The sequence below is a fragment of the Pelodiscus sinensis genome, chromosome 7 (genome assembly GCF_049634645.1).
Source record: "Pelodiscus sinensis isolate JC-2024 chromosome 7, ASM4963464v1, whole genome shotgun sequence".
NCBI classification, from domain to species: Eukaryota; Metazoa; Chordata; order Testudines; family Trionychidae; genus Pelodiscus; species Pelodiscus sinensis.
The window spans coordinates 34,626,769-34,650,406 of NC_134717.1; the positions used below are offsets into that span (position 1 = coordinate 34,626,769).

Below are 23,638 nucleotides of genomic sequence, written 5' to 3' on the forward strand. Positions count from 1 at the left end.
ACTGGCAAAACCAATTAAGCAGCATTCACTGGCTGGAACATTTTCCATAGGCGCAGAGAAGCAGCACCTCCAGCTGATTGTTTAATCATGTTTGGAGCTTCTTTCCAGCAAATCAACCTTTATTATTTATAAAGGAGGTGAGAAGAGGGATCAGTGTGGTATGGGGAAGGAGATGCATGATTTGGTCAGTTATTTCCTTCTGCCTTTACTCTGTGACTTTCAGGCCTTATACTTGATCAACTTTGTAAATCTGACATTAGCTTTCAAACGCCACTTTTCTTAGCCTCTTTCCTCTCAGTGTGAACATTAGACAATATCACTTGTAAATATTCCCCCAAAATTAGAAGAACACAAAACTCATATAACAGCAACTGCTTTCCCAATAGATTATCCTTTAACCCTGGGTATTTACGGTTGGGTGTGGTTGTATTCTGCTTTTACATGCACTGGACCAAACCCAGAGAACAGCCTATGACCTGCTTACTTTGAACAATGGAGGTTTCAAAGTCAGGAACACTCTCAAGTTATATGGCCACCTCTGCAAGACAGCTGATGCATTGAATCAGGGCCTAAGACTCACTTAAGTGTAAATAAATCCAATGTAGCAGCATGGCTACTTGTTTTCATGGGTTGTATTGCAGAAATCACAGTTCTCAGGGCCATGTCAGTGGAAGTGTTCAGCTCTGGGCCACACTGAGCATAACTGGCTTCGCTAAAGATCACACAGCAGTCACCGTTTTATAAGAGCTCAACAAACAAGTTAAGGTTTGGCTGATATCTGAAGGTCTCTCTCCCTTTGGCATATTCTCAGCTAATAGAACAAATGTCAAATCAGTACAAGATGGCATATTTACAAAATTGTACCCTGTTTTGCATAACCTAATGATGCAGCAGTTCTTAAGGACTGAACATTTCAAATCTGCTAGCAAAAGATTGCCAAATCTATGACTGTTTCAAACACTTGCCAACAGCATATCAAATTCAGAGTGAACTGCAAAAAAAATCTCCTTCACGAGCTGAACAGTCCCTTTTTGTAAGCTCTAGGCTACTGCTTTCTCTGATTTCTAAGGCTCTGGTTCCTGTCATGATCTCTCCAATAAGCCCTAGGACTTGCCCTAGGTTGGAGGCCCAACTCCTCCTCCCCACAACCACCCCCATTCATCAGCCTAGGGCTTGCACTCTTTGTATTGGTACCCATCTCTCACATGTTACAACTTCCATTAGCTCCAGGGACTTTTCAAGCCTCCATCATTAGACAAGACTCTTTGGCTATGTCTACACTGGCGGCTTATTGCACAAGAACATCTTGTGCAAGTGTTCTTGTGCAAGAAGTCTTGCGCAAGAAAATGTCCACACTGCCATGTGCAAGCTGTGATTTTGCTCAAGGGCGCCCATGGCCCTCTCTTGCGCAAGAAAGCATTTTAGCCATAGGGCTTTCTTGTGCAAGAAATCCCTGCTGAGCATCCACACTGCCCTCTTGCGCAAGAGCTCCTGCACAAGAGGGCTTACACCTGTTAAAAAAGAATGTAGCTTTTGCGCAAGGAGCCGTCTCTTACCATGCCGTACTGTAAATTTCCTTGCACAAGAGCGAGCGGGCAGTGTAGACGCTCTGAGGATTCTTGTGCAAGAACGGCCGTACTTGTGCAATAACCCGCCAGTGTAGACACAGCCTCTAGGTATCCAACAGAACAAAATAGGCCCTATTTTATTCTCATTTTCATGTGTGTAACTCCATTATATAACCTCCACAGAATGGAATAGAACAAAACTGGTCTCCTTCCTCTTTTTGAGCCATACCTCAGCCCTACTCCTGTTGTCTCACACAACTTTGCTACCAGTTCTAGCAATGCTCGCCCCTTTCTTTGTCAACTCTCTTATTTTCATACTTCAAAGTAAAAATAGCCATTACACCTAATTAGCTTGTTAGCAGGATGTGAGTTAAAATCATCCCTCTAGCTTTCTTCTGAGCATCAAAGGGGAACATGCATCTCAAAAATAAGTTCAATTCTAACTATATAGTTGGAACAAATGTTGAGATGTGTGTGAAGGAAACAAGGTGAGAACTGATCCTAATGCTCTAATTAGAGCAGCCCAGTGTTACACACAAGATCAGGGCTCAGCTTCTGGTTCCAGTCACTGTCCCACATGTGAGCAATGGCTTGGCTGTCAGCACTACTGGGGACAGAGCCTTTAGTACTTAGAGGAGAAGGAACTTCGTTTTGTTACTACCTTTCTGGATGATATAAGGGCAGTTTTGATTAGTCTGTATCAGCACTCCTGGACCATAAAGAAAGGGCTTTGAAGGGCTACTTGCTGCATGGGGTCAGCAAAGTTCCAGAAATGAGGTTCTTGGGAGCAGACAAATTCTCCAAAATTAATACCTGGGAGTACTGCATAGGCAAAGGAACAGAACAAATTTTGATTCTCATTGCACACAATGAACAAAGACTTTAGTCAGACTTTTCAACCTTTAGAGCAGTGGTTCCGAACCTTTTCCAGATGAGGACCCATTTTGACAATTCAGGAAGACTTTGTGACCTAAGGCACTTCAAAAATGGGGAGAGGAGAAGGGACAGAGCTACCTGCGGAGACACGTGGTGACCCTTTTGAAATGTAATGGCGAGCCATATTTGGGTCCTAACCCATAGCTTGGGAAACCCTGCTTTAAAAGAAGGTGTATAATGTGGCAATATGATCTGTATCCTCACCCTCTTTTCCATCTAGCCACCATCTTCCCCAATTAGTCCTCTGAGTAACACATTTAAAACCTTTAGCTCTTGGTACTGGCAGTTTCAACATGGCCATTGCCAGTGAGGGATGCAGTGCCAAGAAAATTCGACTCCTGGCATGAAAGGATCAAACAGTCCTCTGGTGCCATCTGTGCCGTGAAGTTGGAGAATGACTTTGTGCACCCAGCATGTAAATGTTGCATTCTGTAGCAAGAATGTGACTTATATTTACATTTCTACCTAGCTGAGCTGCTACAGTTCTCACTGCCTTAAAAGGAACGTACTTGAGAGAAAAAAGGCCAAAAGGAGCGATGCTAGAGCTAACAGCTAGCAAAAAAGCAGATCTGGTCAGGTAAGGAGGCCATAATCGAGCCTGATCTATTCCCCGTAGTAATGGAGCCATGAAAAGTCAGATTTGGTTCACAGTCTCTTCCACCACTTACAGCAGCTTTCAAGTGACCCAGGCCATTGCCACCAGAGAGCTTACATTGACTATATAAATGAGATGGGTCCTCAAAGCAGATATTTCAGTGTATCTGAATACTGTAGTTCACGGCACAATCACTGCATCTCATAATGAGCACAATTTACCATTCTTTTCCAGTAACCCAGCGGTGGTTTAAGACTAATTGTGTTCTGAACTCACCAAAACGAATAACCCTTCACTCCCTGTCTCCAGATGCACACTTCCCCACTCTAGTTCCTCTCACAATGGGCTCCTTGATTCTCCCGTATCAGCTCCTCCCAACAAACTCACTCTGGGAACCAAATTCATGCCTAAACTGCTGAGGTGATCAGGGCTAAATAGATGCATTGCTTTCATCTAGGGGCTTGTTATAAATTGGTTTGAGCTATTGTGCCCACAGGCAGCCGTAATATGTGCCTCATTGCCAAGTGCTCTCATAAGCCATTTTGGCAGGTAGGGTATAGGAACACTCCAGCCATTTCTCCAGTTCCACAAGCTATGCTGACTCTACTCCTACCAGAGAATCCCCCTACATCTGTGCAAATCCCTGGAATTAATTTATAAAGATGTTTTATGCCCCCCTAATGCTTGTTATTGGGTGGTCAGCGGTGGTCCTATCCCTAGTGTAATTTAGTGAAGGCTTAGAGCTCCCCCTCCCCACATCTCTAAGGGATTATTCAGGCTGCTGGAGATAGCTGCTCTACAGGGCAATGTGGTCCTGATGATTTCCTTATTCAAAAAAAAGAATCCATGTACACCATGAGCTGGGGAAGGTGGCCTAAAGCAGTATTTCTCAACCAGTGGTACGAGTACCCTCAGAGGCACTTGAGAGAAGTCTGGGGGGTATGTCAACACACTGAAATTTGGAGAAAAAAATCAGTTACATTCTATAGTGCTTTATTATTTTTGTATTTTTTATACCCAGAAATGTCATGGCCCTCCCGGCTACAATTAAGTTGTTTAAACAAATGTATTGCAATGGTAGAAAAAAATGTTGCATGTCTGAAAACTGTAGGTACTGGGGGTACTTATAAATATTTTTTTTTAAAGAAGGGGGTACTTTATACGAAAAGGTTGAACAACACTGGCCTACAGTGTCTAGGCTGACTCAATGACTATTCCACTGTGCTAGGGAAACCCCAGTTCTGTGGTTAGGCCAGAACTATAACAATTTTGTGCTGACAGAGTAGGGTCCAAGGCCCCTGGATTTCGTTTCCCCACTGCAGAATCTGAGGATTCAATTCAACCTCAGTAGTGTTTAATCCAACAGGAGGAGTGCTGCTCTCTTGAAAATGCATTGCAAGTCTTTGGAAAAAATCAAAACCAAAACTAAACAAAAATACAGAACTGTTTCTAACTCTCTGAAGCATGGAGAAAAAAATTAAAAATTTGAAGTGAAACATACAGACTCAGAACCAGAAGGCATATTAAGAAACTACCTATCTATCTATCTCATTACTTTTAAGATAATTTCTCTTTTTTTTTTTTTTTTGGCACCCGAGTCACGATTTTTGACAGCTGGAGGTCTGCAATACTGCAAGAAAGTGTTTCTTAATGTTTCATGACATTGCACTTTGTCTGTAGTTTTATAAAGAAACTCACAGTATTAGAGTTATTGTGACTGTCTAGGGTAAAGGAGTCCTAGGAGTTTTAATTTAATTTTCTTCCGGCCCATGACAGTTTTTGTGGCATGACACAAGGATGGATTCACTCTAAATTTAACACCATCTACACAAATAATCTGGAAAATGCATGTTTTAAAACCTCAGAAGACCATAGTGACTTCATTTTGATTGAATGTGTTTGTTTAAGACACAGCATAGTCCCCCACTAGCAGATCATATTTTTAAATTGAATCAATTCCTTGATAACTGAAATAATACCATGATTTACATTCTTTGATGACATCTTGTAAAATGTCCAAATCAAACAGATTTTTTAACATATAGTGTATTCCTGGGGTCAGTGGTAACAACTTAATTCTAAATCCAGGAAGAAGTAACACTAGAACTCCTAAAAACACAGTGTAGAACAAATTGTCTTGTTAATAAGTAACTGAAGAAGTTATTCTGGATTAAATTGGAAAGCATTAATAACTTCAGGGACAAAATGTGCTTCAGGGACAAAATATATTTTAATCATGTTAAAAAGGAATTAAGCACTATCTTCTTACCTCATAGTTTTTCAGATTATCACTTGCTACAGGAAGACCCATATAACGCTCTGTATATATTGAATCTGTAAGATTAAAAGTGTGAATACAATATAGTAAAAGGCTTCTATTTTTGTAAGCGCTTTTGTCTACCTGAAAGTCCACATGTTCTGTAACTCAAAGACATATGGAATGCATTACCATTTCGGAAAAAGTCACCATTTTACCTGATGAATTTCACAAGGTATCCATAATCATTAAGAATATTTAATGTTGCTGTTGCCATGGACACCTGAATGCTGAATATTAATAATCACCTTGTATCAATGGTACATTACATGTTATGCTTTCAGTAATCATAAGGAAATTGCTGAGATTCTAACATTTACTGATTTCTAAAAAATCATCCAGATAAATGGTCTAAGGTATTGAGAACTTAATGATCTTAAGAAAGGAAACTGCCAAAATTGGCTTATTTTCTGATGGATGAATTAGGCCTTATTTGCTTTATCTTTATCTTTGTATTGAGTATCTCATGTTTTCTAGAGAGCTACATGTTTTCTGAATTTTTTTAGATGCCAGAGTTGTTGCCTTTTTCTATGCTAAAATCCACAAACTGAGGTGCAATACTCACATTTCAATCTCTGTTTAACTAGTGATTACTCCAATTATGATAGAGAACCACCTGCATTCAAATTGCTTTGTAATTCCACTGTGTCTTTTTCAATGAGCTAGTAAATTACAATCTGGAATTTTAGTATTTCTCTGATTGCCACTCTTTGAATAGGATTGAAATGGAATATCTGCCCTAAAAGGTCATGACAATTTGAGTACAGCAACTACAGGCAACTGAAAACTGTAAAATAAAATAACACTAATAAAACTTTCTGGGCTCGAGGATTTATAGGACCAGATCCAACTCAGTTTAAAAACTCCCATTTTAGCTCAAGACTACTATCTTGATATTGCTCCTTCTAATAAACAAGCTCCTACAAGCAGTTGTAAGATAGATAGATATAAATAAGCTTTTTGTAAAAATAAACAGAACCTTGCAATAATCTGTTTTCAATTCTCCACTTTTTTCATATGACAGTATTAAAGTACCAATCATGAACAAATCAATGTACAGAAATCAATCTAAATTGGAAACACTCCTTTTACTAGCATGTGATCACAGCATTGTTTTTTGTTTGGCTCTACGAGTTATCTGTATATACAGATTTTATTTTCCAGAGAGCCATTTCTTGAGTTTTGAGCGATTTCTTCAGAGAATGAACTACAATTGTAAAATGTGAATATTACACATCCAAGGCAAATAACTTTGAGGCAATTCCCAGCTGTTGCTTAAAAATACTCTATGTCCCTTTAATAGAAACCTTTACAATACACATGTTGTTATTCTTCCTATAGCTCAATCCTGTAAGCAAAGTAGTAATTTAAAGAAACAAGTACCAATAGTAATGAATTTTATGACATTCAATAGTCATTTCTCAACACTTTAGAACACATGGCAGTTTATGAATGCAAATGCAGACATTTACATTACATTTACATTACAGTAGTATTGCAAATATTACAGTAATTCTGTGCTTTATAAAGGTTAAATATATTATCTTTAATTCAGGCTCTTTTAAAATGAAAAACAGAATATGGAGAATTTGCAATACCGAACACCCCACCAAAGCAGACCAAATGACATTTATGACAGATTATCCAGTTAATAGACAAAGTCTTATTGTATGACTCAGCTCTCTGTAGCATGTCATAGGAGAATATTTGCAACTGGGAAGCCATAACGTACCATAATATTGCCACCGCGACACGGGGGCCACAGCAATTCCACACTTGAACACTCCACTTCCAGACCCAAGCACCATGGAGGTCACGTAGCCTCCATAAGACTGAGAAGGAAACAAAGCAGTTATTTTCAGGCGAAGGAAGGGAGGGCCCATCTGCTGCACGTATTCAGGCTCTGTGGTTTTTATATTGAGACCTCCATCCCAAGGTAGGTACTCCCCCTGGAGCAGTAATATCAAGACCAAGCTTATGACTTGGAGAGTGACAGTCCCCATTTCAATCTGCTCCAGGGACCAGGTAACAGCACACTGACTGCCCTTTACTATGGGCAGATGAGAATCTTACAAACTAGATGTTTAAGTACCTGATAAGCAGGCAGCAAGATACTTAAAAGGTGTTACTTGCTGCTACAAGTGATTGCACTGATAACAGTTTAGAGGCCAGTTTTGACAATTTCCTCTCAACGTTTAAAGAGATAAGTAACTTTAGAGACTTGTCCCTATATGGCAATGGGATAACAATGGACTAACCCTCATGCAACTGTGAGTCCAGTGACTATCAATGACATTCATAGATGTAGGGACCAACATTATTGAAACCCGTTGCAGGACTGGGGGCCTTCAATCCCAGTAGAGCAAAACACTTATACAGGTTTAAGTTTTAGCACACAACCAGCCTGACAGAAATCAATGGGGCTATCAATGTGTGGCAGAATGACTGAGCTAATGGGAAGTTCTGCAAGAAGTGTGGTCTGCTATGTAGTCCATGTGCCCAGAGCTAGAGAAATGAAAGCAGTGTGCACTGATCTGCACATCCACCTTGGTACACCTTGTACATCAGTCCAAGGGAAAAAAGAGGAAGCAGATTGACTGTCTCTCTAGTTCCTTCTCTTCAGGGAATCAGAGAAGATCCAAAGCAGAAGGGAAGGAGGCCAGGCAGTGGACTATAGAAAGGGTCCACACATCTCAAAAACCTACCAGTTATAGGTCAATAATGTCCCATTTTTGTCCTGTGATGGTCCCTGTTGTAGTCCATGGAGGGTGACCAACAAGCAGTAACTAATTATAAGAATGCAAGAATGTAGGTGGTAAAGCTGAGTAGAAGACCACCATTGCAAAGAAGGCACCAGCAGAGAAGTTCTGCACCAGAGCATAATGTCTTGTGAACAGAGCCCCACATGTTCAACAAAGGGGCATCTCCTGAAGAGATGCCACAGTCATTGCGTGTTCTCTGGGGGAATAAACTCTCAGTCCAGGGGGGAGAAGAGAGAGGTGTGGTAGCTGGTAGAGTAGAATTCAGCCAGAGATCCATTTGACAATTAGCTAGGTGAAGATGACAGGCCTCCTGGCTCTCTCTGCTATAATGATGAACAGCCTCAGGTATTTCCTGATTGGTTTTGTTCTCTACAAGTAAAAGGCCAAAGCCTGCCAAAAACTGAGGGAGTGGAGTCTTCATTCTTCTGAGGAATCATGTGGTTTTGGAAAGTACAAAGGTAAGTAAGCTGATTGGTGGTTAAGGTGAAATTCTGAAATTCTTCTGAGGGTTAATTTGGGATGTAGAAACAAAACAACCTTCTCCTTATGAAATATGTAAATATCATCACTACAAGCTTGCCAAGAGTGCATGGCTGTGGTGATGGCTATAAGGAAAGTGACCTTCATGGAAAAAAGAGACACGCAGCAAGAAGTTAAATGTTTGGAGGGCAGCCTTGTGAGCTATGGCTGAAGATCAGGTAAGTAAACAAACTGGAGCAGCCTGGTAGCAGCTATTTCAGAGTGGGTCCACTGTCCACTTTGAGAAACACTACACTAGAGAACATATCAGCATCTACTAAAAATTGGACATAGCCATGACTTATCAGTTTGCTTCTCTCTATGCAAGTTTGGAAATGAGCTCTGTCCTGTTGCAGAAGGCTGTCAACAAATTCTGCAAACCAGGCATAGTTCAGGGCATCATATTTAGCCATTAGTGCATGGTAACTGCCTATCCTGAAGTGGAGGTGTTTGTTTTCGCTATCCCTAGGAGTAGACTGTGGAGGTTGCTTCTAGCCCTTCAGAAGCAGCTCAGACCACCAGTGAGTTGGAAGCAGGGTAAAAAAGCCAAAGATTCTGCCCCTTTGGCTGACATGTAGTAACCTTCTCCACCTTAGTGGGAGTGCAGGGGAGGGGAGTGTATCAAAACTGTCCCAACTGGCTCCAGTGTGTCTTTATTATTAAAGAAAGCTATAGTCTGTAGATTCCAGATAAGTGGAGGATGTCTAAAAGTTTGTGCTGGGTGTCCAGGACCTCTTCGAGAAGAATCCAGAGTTCTCCAGCAATCCTGAGGTGGTGGTCCTGGACTGTCTGAAGCCATTGGGGGTGAAAGAGATGTAGAGGTCACTGCTTCCTCTGTAGTATGGGGCACAGGTCACTTGCGGGAGGATTCTCTGCATCTTGGGGTCTTTAAACCATCGTTTGAGGACTTCAGTATCTGAGATATAGGTGAGAGGATTATTCTAGCAGTGGGTGGGTAAGATTCTGTGGCCTGCATTGTGCAGGGGGTCAGACTAGATGATCATAATGGTCCCTTCTGACCCTAAAGTCTATGAGTCTATGAGATGAAGATAGCTGTCCTAATGGTTCTGGAGGTACTGCTGGATCTGGTACATAATATTCCTCTTTCTATGCAGGATCCATAGGCAGATGTGACCCTCCTCTTAGAAGGGAGGCAAGGGGTGACTCCCTAGCACAGTGGTTCCCAACCTTTTTTATGCTGAGGGCAGGAAAACCTATTAATAAACCTTTGGCAGACTGGCACTGTTGTATTTCCATATTCATTATACAAATAATGAATATGCAAATTTGCAAATAAAATGTTACTGGTCTGTCAAAAGCCCCAGCCCCTAAAGCTGCTGCGAACAGCTGTCTTCACATCCCCATCCTTCCGCCTCTTAGAGCCGCCCCCCCCCCCCACCATAACCCCCATGTGCCAGCCTCCTGTTTTGGCCACACAGCCCTGCAGCTCCAAACCTTGGTGTCAGCTGCCACCTGCCATGCAGCCCCTGCCTCAATGCGTCCTCAGCTCCAGCCCTGTCTGCCACATGGCCCCACTCCTGGGAGGTGTGCGCATGGTGGCTGGGGCCAGGACCATACTACTAAAAATAGCAACATGGCCCCGGCTCCAGTCCCAGTACATGGCGCATGCTGCGCCATGTGCCAGGACTGGAGGCAAGGTTACAGTGCTATTTTTAGTACTGTGGTCCATCCCCAGCAGCCACCATGCAGATGCGGCCTCAGCTGCTCCCAGCGGTGGGGCCATGTGGCAGACAGGGCCAGAGCCAAGACTGGAGCTGGGACAATGCTGCTATTTTTAGTACTGTGGCCCGGGCTGCAGCTCTCATAACCTCCATGTGGGCTATGTGGTGGCTGCCCAGCTGCTCCTGGGGTGGGGCCAGGTGGCCCTGCCTCTGAGAGTAGCTGGGGCTGCAGCTGCATGGCTCTGCTGAGGTGGTAGGCAGGGGAACCCTGACTCCAGCCCCAGCCAGCAGTTCACAGCCTGGCAGTGGGCCATGGATCACAAGCTGGGAACCGCTACCCTGACAGATCAGATTGAATCTGCAGGAGGGTATTGGTCCCAAGGCCAATAGGAAGGATCAGTAGGTGATTTTGGAGGCCCCTATAGCATGGGGTATCAATGACTGAATTACGTGAAGCAGAGGTTGGTCCCAAACTTTGCAGGTCTTCTGGATTCAGAGGATATGTAAGATGTGGGGTAGGGGAGAGAGGAGGTTCATCAGGTGGATTGTAATCTTCCGATGAAGAGAATCATAGAATACTAGGATTCTAGGACTGGAAGGGACCTCGAAAGCGATACCAGTTCTGGTATTGGTACCGTGGGAGCATATGTGATGGGAGACAAGCTCTTTTTGGTGGCTACCTCGCTTGGTGGTGATGTTACATCTCTGGAGATGGAGGGGCTCAATGGAGAAGGGGATTTCAGATCTGGGACTGTGGAGTGAAAAAGTCCTGTGGAGTGGCAACAGATTCAGATCCCCAGGGTGAGAGTCATTCTATGTGTCCAAGACACTGGAGTGCAGGAAACTGTGAAGCTGCTGACAAAGATGGTGCTATAGATAGGCAAAGTTTATGATGACTGGTCTTCATCATGGTGTGAAAAACAACAGCCTCTCTCTCTCTCTCTCTCTCTCTCTCTCTCTCACACTCACACTCACACTCACACTCACACACACACAGCATTGCTGTGCACACACACACACACACACAGCACAGCACAGCAAGTCACAGCACTGTAAAGTACCTGTGTGAAACAGGCTACAGCGCAGGGAGCTGTGTTCCCAGCACTGTTAGCTGCTCCCCTCATGGGGACAGCTCTCTTCAAGGGCACCTGCCGTGGTAACACTTTCAGTTACTTGCAGCACTGCTGCAGCTGCACTCTAAACCTGAAGTGTAGACATAGCCTACGAGAGCAATAAAATACTCACCTGTAAACTGTAAAAACTATTTACAACGTTAAATCCATTGTTATTTTATAGAGCCACAAACAGTGGAGGTTCTGACCTAGACCATGGGGCAGCGAGAAGACAGCGAGATGATTAGCTCACTCTGTCCTTCATCCCATTAGACAGAAGCAGGAGGTGAGCCAGGATTCATGCACAGTTCAATGGACACTTCTTTCAAATTTTCCCACCTCACATTCATAACCCATAGTGGACTACAATAGGGACCCTCAATCAAAGAATTATAATTTAAACCCATGCTTTAAAATTAGCTGAAGGAGATTATTAGTGAAGAGCTGCCAATTTAACTCTGAAAATTAAGTTCTTTTTAGTCCATAGGATGTGTTCAAAAGCAGCAGCAGCAGCAATGCAGACTTCCTTGTATTATATGTATTGTGCATAGAATAAAACACACAAAAGTTACACCTTTATAATTGCCCAACAGAGATTCATCAAAGTAATCTGAATACTCACCCAGCCCCAAATAGCTATTCTGTTCTTATCCACAAAGCTCATTTCAGAAAATTTTCTAAATGCAAACAAAAATCAAATAAACACTTGTAGACTGCAGAGATTTTAGAATAGTAGTAATCACATGCAATTTACTGTTTTTTGATTTGCTGAAATTTTAACTTATACAACTAGGTTTGGATCATTTGGTCCAGTGATTGCTTGAGACAGAATTTAATGTTTCACCTTTTTCTGACCTTCATAAAATTTGCTGAGTCTGAAGATTTTTGTGTGTTGCTGACAGAAAACAAAACCTGGCAACTTTGTTTAAAAAAATGCTCTGCTGAGATTTAGTCTAGGTGATTTTTGTTATGATATTGGCAGTCTCGAATGTATAGAATGGTAAGGGGAGGGAGTAGGGATTACATCTGGAAATTTGGCTGTATAGGAAAGCTAAAGGCTGAAAAAAAATCCATGAAACTCAATTCACTGAAATTCCTTTTCAACAATCAAGTTCACCTCTCAGTGATACTGGTGTAATCTCATAGATGCCATTTACGTCAATTAGGTCCACCAGTACAAGCTCAATGGTGAATACTACAGGTGCAAATGCTGATTAGCTCGGCACATACAACTAGATGTCAGCCTTGATAAACTGAACATAATAATTTGTTTTAAAAATAGTCTTCTTTTTGTGCTCCATATAAATAAGTAAGTGATCACCTGTCAACAGCTAAATATTAGCAAGATAATGATTAGGAGATGGTATATAATGAACATCCAAGTTTGGAAAATCTCCCCTTAAGTGATGACTAGCAGAGAGTGACAAAAGGAAGTGTCAGCCCAGAGTAGAACTTGGGTCTCTATGTTACATATAGATTATCTTTTCTTTTCCATAATATTGCAGTGTTTTTTCTGATGAAGCAGAGCCTCCCTTCTCTGGATGTTATGATATTCCTTGTTTGATTTATACATGTACTAACAACGTAGACTGACTACTGCTCAGTAGATAAAATTAAATAGTATTTAACTACAGTTTTTTATACAAATTTCAGTATAACCATTTGAAAAACCTATTCCTTCCCCTTCCTCGATTTGTATGAGTTACTTATTGAATAGAAAGAAGAATGTCTTGTTTTATCACTTTTACAACTTCAACAGGTGGGTCATCAAGGAAGTGTTATAGTATTTAATGAAACAGTCCAGTATGTGCTTACCTAGCTGCTGAGATTTGATCCTCTACTTCATATGTTCCCAGTCTTCGATTTATTGCATGCATAATTTCGTCTCCTTGGTAGCCACTTCCTCTGCCATCAAAGCTAGCCACAATGATCTGTTCTGTACTTGCAAGGTATGTAGCCCAATTGATACGGAAGGCATAATCTACTTTCTGACTGCAGGGCCCTGCATAGCTGTGAAAGAATCCCAAGGGAGACAAACATCTGCTGTTCATTTATTCACTCATCAAGAACACGTGATAGTCATTGCTGAAAATAATAAACAGGAAAACTTAATAACTAAACTGAGCATCAGAAATGTGTGAAACCCATCCACTGCTTACCTCAAATCCCTGCTTTTACTGGGTAAGAACAGCAGTCTTAGTGGAATTATTCAAATGAGTGAGCAATGCAAGAACTGGACCTTCTTTAGGAATTTGATTGCTTTGCACTACAGTAACAACCTTGAAATGATTTTTAATAAGGGATTAAGAATCTGAAGCAAACTCCCTTTCTTTGTTTTGTCACTTTAGTTCAGTCAAACAATAGCATCACTTTGAAACAATCTATTTCTGGTACTTTGTTTAAATATTATTCATTATTTGTCTCATTAAAATGTTAAATCAACAGTAAACAGCCTTTACTTGTGAAAACAAAATAATCCATGTTGTTTCACCACACTTTCAGTGACTTATCAATGAGATTTAAAAACAAACAAAAAACTCCCCACCCCATAGAACTCCCAGGCTGGTGACTGGACCATGTGAGTGGCACTTCTTCATATCAGTGGGCTGCAAGATTGTCGTAATCACAACATGCTAGGGTAGTTTTGCTAAATGCTCTTGCACACGTAGAATTTACGAGGTGTGCCAATTGAAGCATAGCAACACTTTGATTGGATGCAGAGGGAGTGCATGGTTTTCACAGTCAATATTGTGTGTAATCAGCATGCACTTTACTTCACATGCCCTTGCTTTAAGTGGATGTCACTTTAGTACTACCAATGGGAAAAAAATATGCAGATGAAAACTAGTGGAATCTGGCAACCCTGCACATGGGCAATGGTAAACAAAATATCTCAAAGGCTACACATAGATGGTTGCCCACTACTGCTATAGACTAATCCACTGGTCCCCAACCTCTTGGGGATGCCGGGCGCCTGGGGGCGGGGCCGTGCATACGCCACACACCCAGGGCCCGGGGCACAAGAATGGCTTGGGCCGGCCCTGATCACTCGGCGGGCGCACGTAAATGCCCTGGCGGGCGCAATGGCGCCCTCAGGCACCGCACTGGGAACCACTGGACTAATCAAACTATTTCTCATGAAGGCTGGGAAGGAAGAAATGAGAAATTTTTGTTATTGTACTTTCTAGTTTTCTAAGTACTTTGGAGGCACGCAGGTACTATGGACACGGGGGCTGCATAAGTACTCACATAGATATGGTTAGATAAAACAGATAGTATCTCCTTTATATATCTATCATTCTGTTTCTGAAAGGACTAGATGACAGTTAATAAGAGCACAGGAGTTTTGTTTTGAATTTTAACACGTGAAGAGGATTTACTGTTTATTACAACTGTAAGTAAGCAAACAGTGAATAATTCTAGCCAATGATACTAAATAAAGAAAAAGAGGTAACTTTTCTATGTTGGGAGAAAATCAATAACTCCTAAATTATGCTAGTCTCCTTGTGAAGCCAGTTTTCAGTAAACTGAATAGCAAATTTCAGTAATTCTCAATATAGAAATAATTAATGAAAATACATTAGTATGAGCAGAGAAAATTGAGGAAGAAAATGAACAAAGAACCTATATACAAGATCCAGTGAAAGTGCCTTATTTTTTATGCTTATGAATTCTTTAGCCTGATTTTTCTATTCATATAGGACACATCTACACAGCAGCATTATTTCGGAATACCGGACATTATTCTGAAATAACGTATTGTGTGTCTACACAGCAAGCCAGTTATTTTGAAATAAATTGGAAATAATGGGCTTCTTACTCTAACTTCTGTAAACCTCATTGTATGAGGAGTAAGGGAAGTTGGAGGAAGAGTGCTCTATTTCAAAATAAGTGCTGTGTAAATGTGTCCAAATTCAAAATAAGCTATTTTGACTTAAGCTATGCAATTAGCATGGCTCAAGTTTGAGTAGGTTATTTCAAGTTTAGCCCTGCTGTGTAGATGTACCCATAGGAATGATCACATACCTGTACAATATAGTACAGTTTTCTTACATACTCCTAACCTACCTGAAAAGCACATTTTTGTGGAGTTTTGGAACCAGCAAACAGACAAAAATAAAGCCATAATTTTCTAGTCAGTTGCCTGTAATATGTATTATTTGCCCAATCTGAAGTCCACTGCAGTCAGTGAGAGTCTTCAATAGGTTTTGGATCAGGCTGCAAAAGGGCTATGGTCAGCTGTTTTCAGAATAGAGCCTGGTCCTCTACAATAAGGTGTTCCCCAAATTCCTAGGCTATGTCTACACAGCAGTGTTATTTTGGAATAACTTACGTTATTTTGAAATAACAAAGAGTGAGTCTATACAGCAAGCCTTTATTTTGAAATAATTTAGAGATGATGGACTTCTTACTCTGACTTCTGTAACCCTCATTTCACAAGGAGGAAAGGAAGTCGAAAGAAGAATTTTCTTTGACTTCCTGCTGAGTAGACAGTGCTAAAAGCCAAATTAAGCTATTTCGACTTGAACTGTGCAATTGATGTAGCTGAAGTTGTGTACCTGAATTCGACTTTTGCCCTGCAGTTTAGATGTGTCCCTACTGATTTCAGTGGGAGCTGAGGATACTCAGCACCTCATGGAAAAGGCAGAGGATATTATAGAAAGCATATCCAGTGTCATAAGCAACAGATACCCTTGTTAAACCTTACAGCATCTGACAGTGCACGTGCTTAGAAGGACCAATGTAGAGCAAAGCACATAACATTCTACAGGAAGCTGTAATTCACAGTGGTTTCTCTCTCTTTTAAACCCACTATTAGAGGCTAGTTGTGTGTTTTATGAAGTTATTAGAAGTCTCAGAAAGAAATGAAAGTGATTACATTGCTAATATACTTGAAGACTTACACATCAAGGAGAAGCGGGTATTTTTTTGATGAATCAAAATGGGGAGGTAAGATCATCTGATACCACAGTGCTAAAAGTAAAGAAAAAACAAGTTTGCAATATAATATAAGCTGTGCGATGGAATAACTTACAGGCTCACTGCTCACATAACCAGTAAAATAGATCTGGGACATCTCTTACTTTAAAAAAAATATAAAGAATATTTTATGCAAAAATGCCCTAAAACAAATTAGTCTAGATTTAAATTTACTAGTTTATTTAGACTCAGACTTTTTCAATCTCAATTCAGACTTTCAAACCATGAAGAAATTAAGTCACTAGAAATTCTGAAACTGGTAGTTAGGGTTTAAAAAAAACCAACTTAATATGTTTTCTGTGGTTAAGATTCTACATTTAATGGGGAAGTCTTGACAAAGTGGTATGCTGCCAGTCTGGTATTTAGTTCAAAAAATGTTTTTCTAGTCAACTTTCTATCCCCCATATCCCAAATAAGACAGAAAACTGAGTGAAAAATACGAACTTCCCAGGTGTGTGTGTAACAACGAACACTGTTCAATAGCCTACAGACAAAATTTTAGAAATACATTTTATTTTATTTACATCACAGGAAATAGTAATGCAATTAGATGTTGTTTTCCCTTTTTGAACTGTGATGGAAGAGGAGGGCTGAGAGTTAACCAAACATATTAAGTGAAGACTGTGAATGACATAGGGCAAGGCTACTCAACTTTGGAAGCCACACGGGCCACAATGATACTCACAAGACATGCCAGGGGCCACAACTTAAGTGTGGTTGCATATACATGCAAATATATATGCAGATATATACAAATAGCTTCTTTCCATGTATCTCTGCAAAAGCAAATTCCATCTTCCAAATAGGGTTGAAAACCCTGTGTTCATCCAACAAGTGTCTCTTCTTTGTTGCCAATTTTAATGCTTCTTAATAAAAATAAAATTGTATACCAGTGTTTTGGGTGTTTAGCTTGAAGTTTCAGGTTATGCGTTTCTTGTAGTGATTTTACTGTAAAAACAAAAGTTCCCAAGCCAGAGCGCTCCAACCTGCAGCAGGCAGGGAGCTGGACGACTCAGGCCGGCCACAAGAGGCAAAAAAGGAGAGGTTCCTGGAAGCCCCATCCTGGATTCCCACAGGGCTGACGTCCCCACATGGGCGTCTGTTGTTCTGTGCAGGATGGAGGCAGGGCTGCCCAGCCGTGGTACCAGACTCAGACATGGACAGTGTGAACCAATCAGCACCTCTCAGACACTGCCCACAAGGCTAAGCAGCCAGCACTTCCCACAATGCCCCAGCGCTCTTGGCACCTCCTCCCTAGGGGTCAGAAACACTGACAACCTGTACCCATCCACTTGCGTCTATGAATGCCCACTCCACCTGGGAGATGCCTTGCTGTTATGAAGTGTATTCCCAGTGGAGGTCATGTTCAAAGGATCCCACCCATGGGCCACATGTTGAGCCCCGTGTAAACCCAAACCGCACCGTGGACCACAAACAAATGGGCTGCGGGCCGCATGTGGCCAATGGGCCACATGTTGAGTAAACCTGACATAGGGTTGCTGTAGACTTCATGGTTTGCTTGTTCACTGAAGGATTTTACAAGAATGGATGTCGTGCAAAGGTCACTAGGAATGTGGTGTGTTCTAATGGTTAGAGTCTAAGGCTACATCTACACTGCAACGCTATTTCGGGATACTGGACTGTCCTGAAATAGCTATCCCATGTCTTCACATGCTCATTATTTCGGGCTCGTTATTCTGATGTCCTTGTAAACCTCTGGGACATTTCAGAATAGAGCTTTATTTCAAAATTTGGCACTGTGCAGATAGCTTATTTCGTCATTTGGTGCTATTTCAAAATAGCATTGAAATAAGATACACAGTTTATGTAGCTCAAATTGTGTATCTCATTTTGAGTTACGGTGCAGTGAAGGCACACCCTAAGTGTTTCAGGAATTTGTAGCTCTTGGACTACATATGATGTTAATACACAGCTGTGCTAAGAGGCATTCAAAAATTAAGATACTGGGTCATGTGTTGTTGAAAGTGAGTTTTTCATCTTTTGCTCTGTAGATGAATGAACAGACATCTTCATTCATATGTACAGACACATGGATTTAAGAGGGCATTTGGATTTGAAGTTTAAATTAATGGGATTTTTTTTTCTGCCCAGTCCTACACAAAGAAAGAAGAAAAAGTTCCCCTTACCTAACAGCTTCTACCCTGAAGAGATGAAGTAGTAAGAGGAAGAAGGAACAAAAAGATGAACACACAACTGATAGCAGGAAGATCATCTTTAAACCTCCATCTTCCTTGGTCATTCCCATCTTTTACCTTATTAAAAGTGTTATTAGAAATAAAAGACAGAAACACAAAGATAAAGGAGAGTTATAATATTAATGAGCTAACAGAAGGAGGGAGGTATCAAAAAGTGATGTTCGTAAAACCTGATTCCCATAAGAATGTTCATTTTGTTAAACAGTGTAAACCTGTGTCACAAGAAACAGATAGGGGTTACAATAGAGCAACTGTGCTTTGGAACTAGGGATGCCAACCCTCCTGGATTGGTTGGGAGTCTCCTGGAATTGATCTCCCCATGGCTACTGAAACCAATCCACAAGATTTTAATAGATTGCTAAAAGTATGGTTGGTGACGCAGTAGGGCCAAAGCTCTGCATGACTTCCAGAAATAACCACTATATCCCTCTGGCTCCTAGGTATAGGGAGGGCAAAGGGGGTTTATATGATGCCCTCACCCTGAGTGCTGACTCCGCAGCTCCCACTGGACAGGAATCATAGCTAGGGCACTGTCTGCAGGCAAGAGCACCACACAGAGCCAGCTGGCCACCCCCAAGCCTTGGAGCTAGACCTGCTGGTTGCTTGTGGGCCATCTGAGGTAAGTACCTTTTAGCCCACACTCTTCCTCTCCTTCCAAACACCAACCTCTGCCCCAGCACTGAGCCCCCTTCTGGACCCAAGCTCAATCCCAGACCCCAAACCCCAGAGCCCTCCTGCACCCCCCAGACCTCTTCCTGGACCGCAATCCCCTGTCCCATGCTCCTTGATATGACGCAAATCCAAACCAGAAAGATTTAGTGACAAATTCACCTAGTGGATAATTTAACCCCATATCTAACATCCGTAATAACCACTTATAAACAAATTCTTTAAGCATTAACTCATTGTTATTTTATTCAGAAAGTTCTGAATTGGTGGAGAGCATACATACTTTTGAGCATGTGAGTTATTCCCACTGATTTCAATGGAACTAGTCACATGTTGGAAGTTACACATATGCTTGCTTACTTGTTTTGCTGACTTGGGGACCTTAATAAAACAAGATTTCCAGAAGTTTAGATTCTGCATCTATTTTTAAAGAATCATAGTACCACTCCACCATGATCTCTGTCTTTGAAGACAAGCCAGCCACATTAAGGGTGTGTCTAAATTACACCCCTCTGCCCACAGTGGGATGTAGATTAGGCACATCGCTATTGCAAATGAAGTGGGGATTTAAATATCCTGCGCTTCATTTTAATAGAAATGGCCACCGCTTTTTGCCATCGCTGCACTTTGCTGGCAAAAAGTAGCAGTCTAGATGGGGATCAGTCAACAGGGAAAGCCTTTTCCAACCAATCCCTTATGACTTGTGCAACAAGGTTTACAGGATCGGTCGGAAAAGACTTTCCTTGTCGACTGATCCCCGTCTACACTGCCGCTTTTTGCCAGCAAAGTGCCGCGTTAGCAAAAAGTGGCGGCCATTTCTATTCAAATGAAGCACAGGATATTTAAATCCCCACTTCATTTGCATTAGCAATGTGCCTAATCTACATCCCTCTGTCGGTAGAGGGGTGTAATTTAGATACACCCTAAATTTGCCTTGAAATTGCCATAAGAAATTACCATAAGCAAGTAATCTCTTCAAACCAAATACAATTCTACAAGGACCTTTCTGGCATTACAACACTTTTATCCTTTAGATTTGCCTTTTCTACCCACCATATATATTATCAACTAAAACAGCAGTTACCCACAATGTCACCATGAAGAAAGTACATGGATGTAGACTCTACAAAAGAAAATTGTCAAGGATAGTAGCTGATTTGATTACATTTGATCTCAACCAGTGCTGCCATTTCACTGTTTACTATTTCTCTCTCTCTCTCTTAACTAAAAGTTTTAGAAACCAAATAAAGACAACCTTAGTCTGCAGTTAAAATATATTTAATAAAGTTTCTAGACAAGGATTTTCCAAGATTTTAAAAATATATTACATCTTTCCTAAAATGGTGAAGAATTAAAAGATATTTTTAACTTACTGTATCCATTCAGACTAATGGTATCAACTCTTTTGGAAGGCATTTGAATGTTCTTCAAAGTACTATTCAAATCTGTGTTGTTTTCCAGAGTTCTGTTAACTAAACAAGAAGGTGGACAACAAAGGATGATTTTTTAATTTAAATTAAATACTTTTTTCCTTTTTAAAAACTTGTTGAAAATCAAATCTGAAATGATAATCTACATTAAGACCAACATTTACTATACTCTATTAAAATCATTTAAATAAATACAAATATGCTACATCATTCATAGAATATTAGAAATTCTAGGGCTGGAAGAGACCTCAAGAAGTCATCAAGTCCAGCCTACTACCCAAAGCAGGACCAATCCCAACGAAATCAATGCAGCCAGGGTTTTGTCAAGCTGAGACTTAAAAACCTCTAGGGATGGATTCCACCACCTCCTTAGGTAACCCATTCTAGTGCTTCATCACTCTCCTGGAAAAATCATTTTTCCTAATATCCAACCTAGACAGCTCCCTCTGTAACGTGAGACCATTGCTCCTTGTTCTGCCATCCATCACTACTGAGATCAGCCTCTCTCTGTCCTCTTTGGAACCTTCCTTCAGGAAGTTGAAGGCTGCTATCAAATCCCCCCTCACTCTTCTCTTCTGCAAATTAAATAAGTCCAAATCGCTTAGCCTCTCCTTATAGATCACGTGCTCCAGTCCCCTAATCATTTTGGCTGCCCTCCGCTGCACCCTTTCATATGCATCCACATTCTTTCTATAGTGGGGCCCTCTTCAAATATTAAAAGTTCCAATTGCTGGTTTTTCTTACTTATATACACAATTGGGAAAACATTTCAATTTTTTTAGATTAACTCAATTAAAACATAAATATTTAATGCATTACATGGCAGTCTTTTCAATAGAGCAAATGCTGATATTTATATATTTCTAAATGTAAGCACTTTTGGTTTCTATTGTTCAGAAGAATTTTTGCTTTTATTATTTCTGGTGTCAGTTTAACTAGCAGACAATATTGTCATGCCTCCCCGTGCCTTATGAAAGTTAGTTTATGAATATGAATATGCATAACTTAGAAGATGTTTTATGCAAAACAGGTCATCTAACATGTCAGTTTTACAGTTACAATCTGCTGAATGTGTATATCCTATTTTTATGCATGTGTCATTCTTGTATGTGAAGTTAAAAATATGAAGTTTGGATCTGTTTATAATTCTAAATGTGCTAATGAGAGCCATTACTGATACCTCGTAAACTTAATGACTCAGCACTTAAACCAGTGACTTGTGAGTAGTCTAGTTTGCCCTATAAGCCCAAACTGTGATCGGTCCTAGAAAGACATATGACCGTGCCTCCTGATACTGGAATTCCTCTTAAAACTGTATTTGTCCTTGGGAATGGGGAGGGTGCCAAACAAAGGATTTACACACTTGGGGAAGTCTATTAAGCAATAGGAAGCAATCAGCCCTTGTCTTCAACTATCTTTGGCAAACTGGCTGGCCCTCCTAAAAAATCCCTGAAGAATTCTGAAAAGCTGTAGACACAAGCCAAAGTAAGGATTAACTCTGACTTGAAGTTCTTTACCTGAGATAAGAACAGCTGCGCAGGGTAAGAATTTGCATTTAACAAATTGAATGGATTAGAACTAGCTAAGTGTATTTTGATTTAGTAATTTACTGTGACCTGACTGTTTTCACTTGCAACCATTTAAATCCTACTTTTTGTACTTAATAGAACAGGGTGAGCAATAATTTTTGAAGAGGGGCTACTTCACACATTTCTGAAGTCATTGCGGACTGCCCTGGAAAGGGTAGGGCCTCATGTAGAAGGAGCGGGGTCAGGAGACTTCCCATGCTCCCCTGCCCACAGATCCCAATTTGCCTGGGGCTGGGGGAGCATGTGAAGTTGTTGCTCCTGCCTCCCTGATGCCTACAGAGAACTGCCAGCTGTTTTGAACAGTTGGCAGTTCCACTGCTAGGGGCACACGGTGCCTAGAGTGAAGGAAACATTGCACGCTCTCCTCCCGCCCAAGCCATTCAGGGCCAGAGGACATGGTAGTGCTCAAAGTCTCTCACCCCTGCCTCGTCCCTGCCAGGGGTGTGCGCTGCCTAGAGGGAACCACCAGCAGTTTTGAACAGTTCCCTCTGTTGCCACATGCCCCAGGTGGCGGGGAGAAGACTTCGTATGCTCCCCTGTCTCCAGGTCTCGATTGTCCTGGGGGCAAGGGAGTGACAAGGTGGCCATGAGCTGAATCAACCAGCTTGGTGGGCCAGATCCAGCCTGCGGAGGTGGTCTTGCCCACCCCTGTAATAAAAACACTTGTTTATTATCAAGCCCAGTGTAAATACCTGTTACCTGTGGGTGGGGGAGTGGAGCAACCACTGTGCATTTTTTTTCATTGATAAAGTGGTCTGACCATTTGAGCTTTCACTGTATAAAACTTTTACACAGGGTAAGATAGATTTTTGGGGAGTTTTGGTCTCTTTGGGGTTGGTTTCCCTTAGAGCTGAGTCCTCCCAGAGCTGAACTGGTTCAGTGTCTGTGTTGCTCTGTGTGGGGAGGGACAGTAACCTGGGATGATCAGAGGATCTGCTCCAACAGGACAGGATGGTGAGGAGCCCTAGAGAGTAGGCAGGCAGGTGTCAGTGACACGATCAGCACACTGGGGGACAACTTCAAGGGGACTTCCATGATTCACCCCTTCACAAATATGCTCTTTATTTGGACTAGTTCATTCAAAGTTGAGAAACTGATTGGGCAGTGAGGAAAAAAAGCAGGAGAGCTTATTTTCCTTTCCTAATCCATGGATAAAAAGCAGGTGAGAGAGGATGAGATTTATTATTGCTCTAAAGCCTTGAAGCATAAGGGCCCAGATTTTCAAAGGTACCTAAAGATGCAGAGGGATGTACAGAGCTAGAT

At 41.4% G+C, this 23,638-nt stretch overlaps 1 protein-coding gene across 1 annotated transcript in view; it reads right to left on the reverse strand.

Annotated features, from left to right (window-relative positions):
- Nucleotides 1–23,638, reverse strand: part of DPP4 (dipeptidyl peptidase 4) — a 76,664-nt gene that overhangs the window by 4,501 nt on the left and 48,525 nt on the right. Inside the window, exons 18-23 of the mRNA XM_006114841.4 lie at nucleotides 20,730–20,828; nucleotides 16,396–16,465; nucleotides 13,307–13,501; nucleotides 12,114–12,168; nucleotides 7,149–7,248; nucleotides 5,369–5,433 (exon numbers count right to left, since the gene is read on the reverse strand). Of these exons, the coding sequence (XP_006114903.2) occupies nucleotides 5,369–5,433; nucleotides 7,149–7,248; nucleotides 12,114–12,168; nucleotides 13,307–13,501; nucleotides 16,396–16,465; nucleotides 20,730–20,828 (584 nt within the window). The remainder of the gene's footprint in view (nucleotides 1–5,368; nucleotides 5,434–7,148; nucleotides 7,249–12,113; nucleotides 12,169–13,306; nucleotides 13,502–16,395; nucleotides 16,466–20,729; nucleotides 20,829–23,638) is intronic.